The sequence below is a fragment of the Capra hircus genome, unplaced genomic scaffold (genome assembly GCF_001704415.2).
Source record: "Capra hircus breed San Clemente unplaced genomic scaffold, ASM170441v1, whole genome shotgun sequence".
Classification (NCBI taxonomy): Eukaryota; Metazoa; Chordata; class Mammalia; order Artiodactyla; family Bovidae; genus Capra; species Capra hircus.
The window spans coordinates 692005-704125 of record NW_017189518.1 but is presented as its reverse complement, the minus strand read 5'-3'; the positions used below and the strand labels follow the sequence as shown (position 1 = coordinate 704125).

At 48.8% G+C, this 12121-nt stretch overlaps 1 protein-coding gene across 1 annotated transcript; it reads right to left on the bottom strand.

Annotated features, from left to right (window-relative positions):
• Positions 1 to 2371: 2371 nt before the first annotated feature.
• Positions 2372 to 8864, bottom strand: FATE1 (fetal and adult testis expressed 1). The gene is made up of 5 exons (XM_005700486.2): positions 8703 to 8864; positions 7639 to 7757; positions 4172 to 4278; positions 3725 to 3800; positions 2372 to 2960 (listed from the first exon to the last, which is right to left on the bottom strand). The coding sequence occupies exons 1-5, from the start codon at positions 8809 to 8811 to the stop codon at positions 2829 to 2831; spliced, it is 543 nt and encodes a 180-aa protein (XP_005700543.1). The 5' UTR covers positions 8812 to 8864; the 3' UTR covers positions 2372 to 2828.
• Between the last annotated feature and the right edge of the window lie 3257 nt (positions 8865 to 12121).

The window sequence follows — 12121 nt, the reverse complement described above, 5'->3', positions numbered from 1 at the left end:
CTCCTCTGCACAGAGCCCAGGGCATGCACAGAGACACATGTCTGCACATGACAGTCAGAGTCTGCTGGGGTGCACACCATCCAATCATGGGACTTACCTCCATGCAGGCACTTGACGGGGCAGAGGCTATGGGGGAGGACAAGGGGCTTTGTTAGCTGCACATGCCATGTTTTCTATCTATTTCTGGAGGACGCAGTGAAGCAGGATGCGTGTGATCTAATACCTTAAAGACACAGTGTGCTGGCTCGAAGTGAGAGTGCTGGGGGTAGTGAAGGTCCGAATGGACTGACTTTCCCGCGGGTTTCCACAGAAGGGCAGGCCTGTGTGAGCAAGGCAAGGCCAGCCCTCCCTTTGGGAGGCCATTTGGCTGGAATTATTCCCTGGAGACCCTGGTCAGAGACCACCCCGCCAGCCCCTTCACTTCTGCTGGGTGCCAGGTTAAGAAGGCAATGGAAGGTTGCCCCTCCCCTCCAGCAGCTCCTGATCCAGAGGGGAAATGGCCATGGCCACCAAGCCTGGGCCACTTGTGGGAAGTAGCACAGCAGAGCACTAAACAACCTGCCTCAGAGGAGCACCCCCACCCCAACTATCAACGAGTCCGTCTCCTCCGCACTGGCCCAGCTTGTCCATGAGGAAATTCAAGGTGGAAAAGGGTTGGGCACCTGCTGGAGTGCTTTGGCGAGGCCAAGGCAGCTTGACAGGGAAATATCAGCAAGTGGACAGATGTTCCAGGTGAACTAGGGTCAGAGGGCCAGGCAGACCATGCCAGCCCCCACAATAGGACCCCCGTGGAGTCCTGAAGAGGAGGCCAGCCTGGAGTGGACACGGTGCAGGCAGGCAGGGCCCAGATCAGCGAGCAGTCACTGCGAAGCCTGGAGGGGCGGCCACCTGGCCTGGGAGGCGTTTCTCCAGGGGCCGCCACACTGTTTGTTTGCATCGTAGCTAAATTGCTCCCAAGGGTGAACCTTTGTTTCACAACATATTTTCAACCAGACTTTTTCTGCAAACATGTCTGTGTCCGCTCACACACATGCACACCGTGTCCCAGAGGGCAGGCCCGGCCCTGCCCTGCAGCACCTGGCAGCCTCTGAGCGTGGCCATGGCCTGATTGGAACAGAAGCAAGGAGCACCTTCAGGAGCACTGGAGGGAGGGAGGGGTGGCCTCCTGGTCCTCCCTGGGCCTTGTGGCCAGGCCCTGCTTCGTCCCCATTTTTCAGGGCTTGTCCTCTGGCACCCCAGTCCCACCCCTCTGCTCTGGGACCAGAGAAGGAATCTTCCAATGGTTTCTTTGCCAAATGCTCTTATTTCTGCTCTCAGCAGAGCCCAAGATCCAGTGGTCATGTGCATGGGATGGCACAGCACTAACAGGAGACCCATACTCTACTCTCAGAAGTATCACAAGCCCCCGAGTGTAGGGAGAGGAGGAACCCCCCTTCACTGTATGAGGCCAATGAGGGCCAAAGAGGGGGTGGAGTGGAGTCAGAGCAGGCTCCAGGACTCAATTTTCTTCCCCTCACCCTCCCTCCTCACTCATACACACACACTCTCTCTTTCTCTCTCTCTCACACACACACACACACGCACATGCCATCATGTTTATTTTATATCTAATGACTAGCACACTCTCTCACCTTTAGAGATGGAGAAGCCTTGACCGACTTGGGGGCTGGGATAAGCTTTGTTGAGCCACTAAAGCCAATAACAATGTAATGATCCAGGTCCTTGCCCGCGGAGAAATGTGTATTTAACCCTTGGTCCCAGAGAAAGGGCAGCAGTTCTTTTGATGGCCTCCTGGCCCCCAGCACATTGGCCCTGAGGCCAGGCCCGAAGCAGTGACACTCCTGCCCTCTTAGGCCAAGTCCCAGTACCCTACTCAGCACTCTGTCCTCTATGAGAACATTTCAGAGCTGTGGACACAGAGGAGAAGGGTTCAAAGTCCCTCTATGTGATCTCCCATCCAGCCTCCAAAGCTGAGTTGGGGCTGGTCCCCAATCGATCTGTTGGAGGAAGGCCAAGCCCTAGACCCTAGGGCTGTCTCAGGTGACCCCAGGGCCATGTTTCCCTTCTTTGGGCCTCACTTTCTTCCTGAACAAATGGAAAAGTTTGTGGTCCTATCCAGGAGATTTCTCTGAATGAGTCCCTGCAATGTCCAACTAGGACAAGCTGCTCCTGCAAAACCATGTCCCCATAAGCATTTGCTGGTGGAAGTCCCACAGGAAGGGCTTTGCCAAACTCTGCCCCTAAGGAGTGCCTCCCCCAACTGGGCTGGCAATGGAGAGGCAGGAGGAGCCTGGGAAGGAGGAACCAAGGATTTTGTCCAGAGGGGCTGTCCCCATGTGAGTCCTGGATGCAAGAAATTCAGTCACCAGGGTTTGCTGCTATAACTGAACTTTTATTGAGAATATTCTGTGTGCAGAGCCCTGAGCACAACCTTGAAGAAAACAGGGAAGACACAGCCAAGCCCCTGCCAAGGATGGAACAGAAGAGACACTGAGGGCCCAGAGGCAAGGTCTAGCTCCAAGATGGTCACCATGGAGCCCTGACAGGGAAGGAGGAAGCACCTACCACTGCTGTTACTGTGGGGACTGGAAACCACCATCCTCTCCCTGCAAAGAGGCTGGATCTCAGTCCATTCTGACCTTCGCGATTCTATACTTCCTCCACCTCCCAGCAGCTAGGGCCTCCCTCGGGCAGAGGTGGAAAATGGTGGCGATGCTGTTGAAGGCTGCTGAAAGTTAGAAGGAGGATGGGCAGAGGTGGCTGAGGGAGAGAAGGGAAGAAAGGGAAGACTGAAGGGCTCTAGCTGCACGGCGGACCGGCAGGAAACATCACTGGCGCATCCACAGCCACAGGTTGGCGATGCAGGAAGACAGCAGCATGGTGAATAACAGCACCTCCCGTTGGTGCCAGGTGGCACTCTGGTCCTCCAGGTAGCGCAGACGCTCAGTAATCATGAACAGCTGCAGAGAGACCAGAGCTAGCTGGTGAACAAGGCTCTTCTAGGGAAGTCCACAGCACACCAATGGGGGTAAAATATGACTTTAGACCAAGGAGGGCCTCTTCTGTGCTTTGGGAGGAAAAGGGCCTCTGGGCAAGAAGCAGGCAGAGCAGCTGACCAGGGCTGGGGATGGGCCCAGTGTAACCCAGAGACTGGGCTGTCTGTGTTCTCAGTCCCTGCCACCTTGCCCCCACCATCACCAGTTCTTCCCATTGTCTGGAAGAAGCCAGCCCATCCCAGCTGCCAGGGAAGGGGATGGGGTGCAGCAGCACCAGAGTAAGGGCCTCAGGATGGAGTCACATGCAAGGCCAGAGAGGGCCACCAGGGAAGACATCCCTCCTGCCCATGCCCATGCCTGCTGGGGTCTCAAACCATGGAGACCTGAACTTGGCCTGAATGAACATGACCCCTGGCTCAGACCTCTTGGCATCACTCTCTATGAATAAACTTCTCTTATCCTCTGATGTCCCCTCTTCCTCCTCTTCTCCTCCCTTCTCCCTTCCCACATGTCAGGCAGAGAGATGGGGTTGAGCCTAGGCCTCAAGATAGGACACTGGAGACAAGAAGGCTGGGTGAATGGGGAAGCAAGCCTGATTTCGCCTCCACTGCTAGCAGATGAATATGATTGGAGAGGCTGGGTATCCTCAAGGTGGGTGGCCCCATCCACCCATTCACCATGATTCTGCCTCCCACCTTCAAGTGGGTCCCTGGCAATCAGACACTCACCTGTCTTCTCATGATCTCCATCTCCAGCTCATTGAGCTCTTCCAGACCAATCTCAGCCAGTGTATTTAACTCTCGGCTGCACAGAGAGTTAAACACAGAGAGTCAGACCCTCTGGTGGTCCCAGGAGAGCCATAAAGGCAGATGGGTAAGGTTGTGGACTCCTCTGGACCATGAGTCTGTCCGCCTGGAGCTCTCCCCTTCTCTGGTCGCAGGTCCTGAAGCCTGAGGGCTGGGAGCTGGCCCTGCTGTGGGATGCTAGGAGGCCCTGAACAGGCAAGGGGCCAGGGGGCTCTATGGCTGTGGTGAGGAGGCAACAGAGTCCCCATACTCCAAGCATGGCCAGCTGTTCACTGCTCCCTGTTGGGCAGTCTGCTTGCCAACTCCCTGGGTCCCTGCCCCAAAAGCCCTGTCCTTTCTCTCCCACAGGGTCCATGGGATCCTTCTTACCGCTCGTACTGGGACCTCATGCCCTGGGAGCCGCCAGGATTCTCCTGGGGTCGGGCACCGCCATCGCCTTGTTCTCCCACCACTCCAACTCCCCGCAGCTGCAGCCCCTAGGGAAAGGAACCATCAGTCAAAGTATCCTGCTTGGGCCCATACTTTGGGAGCATCAGCACACCCCATTGGGAGTCACGTGGAGCCTGATCCTCCAGAATCAGAAGAGCCTGGGAGCCACACAGGTTGGCTGCCTGCCACCACCCCACCTCCACCAGGCTCCTCTGGCCGCGGGGCTCTCCAGGCAAGACTTCAGGAGTGAGTTGTAATTTCCTACTCCAGGCAATCTTCCTGACCCAGGTATCAAACCCACGTCTCCTGCATTGCAAGCAGTAAGATACCTCAAAAACAGCATTAAAAGGACAGTGTGTGTCAGGAAGACTTCAGGACTATAAAGAAGAATTAGATGGAGTCTCTCCTAGAAAAATTTCCGCAACACCCCCTTGATTTTCTTATAGATTGGGATCAGAATGAGAAAATGCTTTTTGAGAGAGTTGAAGGCAAAATAAGGATGTTAGTAGGGTGTATTGTTTGTTTGTTTGTTTGAGGTAAAATATTTTATATTTAATACATCAATATCTTAAGAATTAATTTAACAACATATGCAAGCCTGATGATAACTTGTGATCACCAATCATTTGATAGGTCTAACTGTCCAAAGGAGTTGTCATTTTTTTCTTTTCTTTTTAATTTTAGAAACTCTCTACTTAGAGTTATATACATTTCAAAACATCAGATTTTTATTTACATTTGATGGGGATTTTTAAAATCTATGAATTGCAGCAAGTGCAGCTTCCCTCTGTCAATTATTTCCAAAAATGTTATTTTTATTTTCATTTATTTTTTAAGGCACACTACATCATTTTTCCCAAATGAGCAGAGTAGTATTATGATTCTTTTTTCTTTCATGTTGTGGTTCTCTCAGAGGCAATAGCATTTCATTAACATTTTACCCAAAAATAAATAATGAATAAATATATAGAATTTATACATTTAATTCTAAGTGTCTAAATTTAATTTCTACAATCAATATAAGGACTCTATTTTTTTAAGGTGTATTCCTCTAGTCCTAATAGGCAACTCTAATTAATCTAGAGATTAATTAAATCCCTCTCAGTGCCCCCACCTTCTACATCAAAGTTAAAACATAAGCAGCTTGCCCACATCCAAGGTGAATATAGCTAACAGAATCAGCCACAGAACTACTAGACTTCAGTGATTTCATGAAACAATCAGGTCTCCCTCCTCCTCAAAATGGCTGCCTTTTCCCCATATTTAATGCATGTGAAGAAGATATGGCAGAAAGTGAAGAACTAAAGAGCCTCTTGAAAGTGAAAGAGGAGAGTGAAAAAGTTGGCTTAAAGCCCAACATTCAGAAAATTAAGATCATGGCATCTGGTGCCATCATTTCATGGCAAATAGATGGGAAAACAGTGGAAACAGTGTCAGACTTTATTTTGGGGGGCTCCAAAATCACTGCAGATGGTGACTGCAGCCATGAAATTAAAAGACGCTTACTCCTTGGAAGGAAAGTTATGACCAACCTTGACAGCATAATAAAAAGCAGAGACATTACTTTGTCAACAAAGGTCTGTCTAGTCAAAGCTATGGTTTTTCTAGTAGTCATGTATGGATGTGAGAGCTGGACTTTAAAGAAAGCTGAGTGCCAAAGAATTGATGCTTTTGAACTGTGGTGTTGGAGAAGACTCTTGAGAGTCCCTTGGACTGCAAGGAGATCCAACCAGTCCATCCTAAAGGAGATCAGTCTTGGGTGTTCATTGGAAGGACTGATGCTGAAGCTGAAACTCCAATACTTTGGCCACCTGATGTGAAGAGCTAACTCATTTGAAAAGACCCTGATGTTGCGAAAGACTGAAGGCAGGAGGAGAAGGGGACAGTAGAGGATGGGATGGTTGGATGGCATCACTGACTCGATGGACATGAGTTTCGGTAACCTTCAGGAGCTGGTGATGGACAGGGAGGCCTGGCATTCATGGGGTCACAAAGAGTCGGACACGACCGAGCGACTGAACTGAACTAAATGCAACAACATGGCCACCATTTTCTCTACAACATTCCCTCAAATGTTTAGTATAATTTTAAAAATTCATTACAGTGGAACAAAATGTAACTCAGCTGATTTTCTAGAACATCAGGTCTTCCTGCCTCTCCAGTCAGTTTACCTTCCCTCTACCTCCTATAACCTTTGCAACAGTATAACAACCATGTTTCTAAAATTGCCAGCATCTGCAGCAAAAGTAGCTTACTTATCAGATGGGCTACAAAACATGAGACTCACATGATTGCCTGGAACACTCAGGTCTCCCTCCTCTCCAAAGGTGTTGCCTTTTCCCAGTAAATGTGCAGTGGTTTAACAACCATGTTTCTAAAACTTTCTGTCACCCAAGATGAATGTAGTTAAAAGAATTGGCTACAGAAGGATGATGGGATTCATGTGATTCCCAAGAAGAGTCAGGACTTTCTCTTCTCCAAAATGACTGCCTTTTCTCAGTATCTTTTGCAACAGTATAGCCACCATTTTTTCTAGAACATTCCCTCACTCATATAGAATGTAACTTAAAGGATTGGCTACAAAATGCTCAGATTCAGTTGACTGGATTTCCTAGTAGCCAGAGAGCATAGGCATTTCACTTGCCTTACCCTAGTCCCAGCCCTAAGATAGATATAGATACATGTATATCTATATTTATATATGCTTAGAGATATATATACAACCCTGTATATTCATTGGAAGGATGGTTGCTGAAGCTACAGTACTTTGGCCATCTGATGCAAAGAGCCAACTCACTGGAAAAGACCCTGATGTTGGGAAAGATTAAACGGAAAAGGAGAAGGGGGCAGCAGAGGATTAGATGGTTAGATAGCATCACTGACTCAATGGACATTTATTAGAGCAAATTCTGGGAGATAGTGGAGGAGAGGGAAGCCTGGCATGCTGCAGTCCATGGGGATTCAAAAAGTCAGACATAACTTAGAGACTAAACAGCAACTATATATATATATATATATATATATAATGATTTTTATACTTTTGCATATTTCTATATAGAAATATATATAGAGAGAAGTAGACAAGTAGACATAACATATAGATATATACATATAGAGATTCAAATATAGAAATATTTACTAATTTATTAATAAAAGAAAGTAGATATGTACTCCACAAGCAATGTGTGTTTCAGACATTCTGGACCCTCAAGGTTGAACTAACAGAGAATGGCCATGATCTCTCGCCAGACCTTGTTGCCCTCATTTGCCTGCCCAGAACACAGGAGCTTTGTCCTTCCCCCAAAGTCAACATATGCCCTGCTTGACCTACCATCTCCATACCAGAGCTGCTACAACTGTAGCAAACTCCCCCAAACTCAAGCTAGCCACCAAATGCCATACAGTACCACCTTCTTGGACTGGTTTGCAGCCATATTCCAAACCGCAGCAGAGCCAACAGCCTTTGGATCCACCTTCTGTCGCCGCTGAGAAGCACCCAGCAACCGAGATATATGCTCCTTCATTTCTAGGAAGAAGAACAGAGGCCCAGGGAATACCCATAGAGGCTATCCCAAGGTTTCATGGGCACAGAACACACCAAAAAATAGGATAGGGTCCCCCAACATCTTAGGAAGCACTCAACACCCATTCTCTGGCATCTACTGGCTAATCTCAGGTCTCAATTTCTTCATGTACTCAAAATATAGTAAGTGTTTACTGAGTGTCAAGCTCTGGGCTAGGTTCTTAAAGAGCAAGCAATGGCCAAGAAATAAGATCACAGCAATAAAAAATTGATTGTTTGTGTGTGTACAGAGAAAGTGGTAACGAGAGTGGGGGTTACAGGATATAATCCATCAGTGCAAATCAAGAGATGCATGCTCCCAAAACAATAAAAACAGGATAACAAGACAGAAGGAAGGGGATACTTCTAGAAAAGTCAGAGACAACACTGAGGCAGAGACCTGAAAGAGAAAGAGTCCAGCCATAGAAAATCTGGGGAAAGAGGGAACACATAGTGAAAAGGCTGTGAAGAAGAAAGAGTCTTGGGATGTTACAGGACAGGCTTAAAGGCACTGTGGACTGAGTCAGCATGCCACAGCAGGAAGTATATTGAGGTGGTGACCTTATGTGGATCTTGTAGATCATGGTAAGGAGCTTTACTCTAAAGGGCAGAAGAAGGTACTGGAAGGTTAGGAGAGAGAATTGCTTTGAATGATCTTATAAATTGAACCCACTGAGTGTTTTGCATTAAGACCCACTGGTGGCTTGCAATGGGAGGGGTGTTCATCCAACCTTCCCCGTCACACGCTACAAAAGGCTCACTTTATCAATCCCATTACCTCACACACAGGTACCCACAAACACATGCAAACACACATTCATGCTTCTGCCAAGCCACACCTGTGCATTTTCTAACATGCATGCACAGGTATAGATACCCAAGGGAAGGGACATTACGGGGGATCCTCACCTGCTGCCACTGAGCGCTCTTGGTTATCCCTAAAGCTTCCAAGAAGCAGGTCTTCATCCTTTGGCACTTGCATCTTTTCCTTGAGGTTAGGGACTGCTCCTCCTGCCATCACCACCAATTGTAAGCAATGGCCAAGAAGGCACAGGGACCAAGGCTCGGAGGAGGCTTGGGAAATCAGCTCTTTGCGGAAGATATATCTGGACACAGGGGTGGAGCCAGACTCCCACTTTGAGTTCAAGCATTGGACCCAGCACCTCCTGTTCCTGCTGTATCTTGCTGGCTGGGTTCAAGGTCTTCTTCTCTGCTACTCTGTAAGCAATTTAGGAGAAGCGATAGGCTCTGAATCTTTGCCTGGGAAAACTGCCCTGGCTCTCAGCTCATCCGATTTGACCTCATTTCTAGATAGAGGGAGGGGCTGGCACAGGACTCCAGAGTTGGTCAGTGGCCAAAGCAGGTTTAGATCCCACCGTGGTTTCTGCAAGGCCAGCTTTGGTTAACAGTCCAGGCCATAGCCACCTTCAGAAAGCATCCTCTACAGAGCACATCCTGCCTTACCCCATCCAGAATTCCCAGGCAAGGGACATGGCTTTTGACACCCTGGATCATCCTGGACAGGAACCATGAGAACCAAAGGAGGGATGTGCAGAAGAGGGGCCTGCTTACTGGAGCCTCCAGTGTCCCCAGCCCTGCACCCCCTATTCTAAGTCAAATTTTCCCTCAGCTTCCCTACTGAATAGACCTCAGTGGTCATGTTTATGGTCCATGTGGCTAGCCTAAGGTCTCCAGTTATTCCATCACGTGCTGGTCTAGATGTTTCTATCAAGGCATTTTTTGTAGCTGTTGATGTCTATAATCAGTGGACTTTAAGTAAAGGACATTGTGTATCCTTGATACTGTGAATGGGCCTCATTCAATCAGCTGTAGGCCTTAAGAACAAAGACTGAGGTTTCCCAGAGAAGAAATTCTGCTCAAGACTACACCTCAACCCCTCCCTAACATTCCAACCTGCTGACTTGTCCTGCAAATTTTGGCCTTGCTAGCTCTATGATGGCATGAGCCAAATTCTTTAAATAAAATTTTCTTTACACACACATATATGCATAGTGAGTCAGTGGTAAAAAAAAATCCACCTGCCAGTTCAGGAAACCCAGATTTGATCCCTGGGTCAAGAAGATCCCTTGGAGAATGGAATGGCAATCCACTCCAGTATTCTTGTCTGGGAAATCCCATGGCCAGAGGAGCCTGGTGGGCTACAGTCCCTGGGGTTGCAAAGAGTCAGATATGACTCAGTGAGTGAGTGCAACAATACATATACATACACATACATACCTCCTATTGGTTCCATTTCTCTGGAGAACTCTGACTCATACAGCCACCGAAGGTGAACCCTCAGCTCTTGGGAATAGCCTCAGAGCTCCTGAGGAAGAGGAGGCTATTTGTAAAGAAACCAAGCACAATTGGGGCCAGGTGGGAGGGAGAGGAGGACAGGGGGAGGGGGAGGAGAGGAAGGGAGGAAGGAAAAAGTGAAGGAGAAGAAAGTGAGGGGCCAACTCCCTTAGAGAGGGCGGCTGATCTGGGTTGCCTAACTCCCTCCCTGGTCCCACCTGTCCAGTGCTAGGAACAAGCTCTCTAGAACAGAGCTTACAAAGGCCCTGCCTGCATTCCTGAGGGCCCAGGAGAAGCCCTTTCCAGCTCTGGTGGAGCAGCTGTGATGAAATCTGAGCTTTCTGAAGGGTCACCTTAGGAGAAAGAAGTATGCTCTGTGGGACTTACGAGCCTGCAAAGCAGGAACCAGCCATAGGTTTCTGGCAGGCCTGGGTTGCCAGATTGAACAGAGAAAAACATAGGATGCCCACTGGCTTTGAATTTCAAATAAGCAATGCTTTTTTTTTCTTTTTTAGCATAAGTAAGCAACATGTGGGCTTCCCTGGTGGCTCAGATGGTAAAGAATCCACCTGCAATGCAGGAGACCCAGGTTCAGTCCCTTTCCCTCACACTCACACTCACACATGAGACATTTGGGAAGTATGTCCACTAAAAAAAGTATCCCATTTAATTGGGTACCCTGTATTTTACGTGGCAGCCATATGCCCTGCCTATCCTCCACAAGAACTCAATTCTTTGGACTTCAGTCTCCCCACTGGAAAATGGAACTAATAGTCTCCTCCCTACAGGGTGGCTGATCTTGAGAGCGGTCAAGTCAGCAGAGCTGAATAAGTATGGACATGCGTGCGTGCTAAGCTGTTTGACTGTGTCCAACTCTTTGCGACCCCTGGACAGTCCATGGAATTCTCCAGGCATGAATACTGGAGTGGGTTGCCATTTCCTTCTCTGGGGAATCTTCCTGACCCAGGGATCGAACCACATTTCTTATGTCTCCTGAATTGGCAGGTGGGTTCTTTACCACTAGTGCCACCTGGGAAGCACCAGGTATGGGCATGACTTTGCACTATTGACCTCAGATCAGATTCCTCTCTGACTACCAACTGGCCTTGACCCTAGTCCCCAGGTCACTCCTAGGCCCTGGGTGCCCGGGTCACTCCTGGGCACTGGGTCACTAGGTCCAGGTGCATACAGAAGAACTGTCCCCTGGTGGCAAAGTACCCTACCACCTAAATCCAAGCAAAGAGGGTGGGGAGACTTTGTTCCCAATCCCTATGCCCCTAGTGCCACCCAGAAACCTTGGCATTTCACCACCTTAACATGTCTGCATCTCTTGGGTTGGGCACCAACACCACAGTTTCTTTCTAAAATTGCCCCAAACTCTCATTCCAAACACTCCAGAAGCCCCACTGTCTGGCTGGACAACCTTAGGGGCCCAGAGAGTGAGAGTACCCTGGGTACAGAGCGATATTCTAAGTCTAAGGGGGGCCAGGAACACGGCCCAGGGCCGAGTGTGAGTGGTGGGCTGTAGAGACCTCAGCCCTAGTGGAAGGCTTCCAGACAAGAGAGCCAGGGAGCCCAAATATCTCCCCCAGCTGTAGGTTAGACTGATGACCTGAGAGTGGGGAGGAAGGGTGCAGAGAACATCTGGCTTAGATGTGTGTGTGTGTGTGTATGTGTGTGTGTGTGTGTTTGCAGTGTTTTACACAAATGAGATCATACATTTGCGGTACGTGCTGTTCTGAAACTTACTTTTTGAAGTGAACAGTGTGCCTTGGGGATCTCCCGTGTCAGAACAAATCTGCCTCACGTCATTTGAACACACACAGTATTTTGCTGCACTTCTGTTTATTGATGTACTCGCGGGCAGTTGGGGTGTCTAGAGCCTTTCTCTCTTATAAACAATGGAGCAAGGAACATTCTTGGACATGCCTCTTTGCAAACGTGTTTTTGTAGAGCTGGAGCCTAGGAGTGGAATTGCGGGGTTCTGGGGTGCACGTGCTGACAGTTTTGAATGCTGTTGACACTGTTCCCTC

Bases quoted from the DNA above. Each gene is read 5' to 3' on its own strand.
- FATE1 (XM_005700486.2), bottom strand. From the start codon at position 8,811: ATGGCAGGAGGAGCAGTCCCTAACCTCAAGGAAAAGATGCAAGTGCCA. The intron at 3,801-4,171 runs GTAAGAAGGATC...CTCTCTGTGCAG, and splicing joins ATGAGGTCCCAGTACGAGCG to CCGAGAGTTAAATACACTGG. The intron at 2,961-3,724 runs GTGAGTGTCTGA...GTCTCTCTGCAG, and splicing joins TGGAGATCATGAGAAGACAG to CTGTTCATGATTACTGAGCG.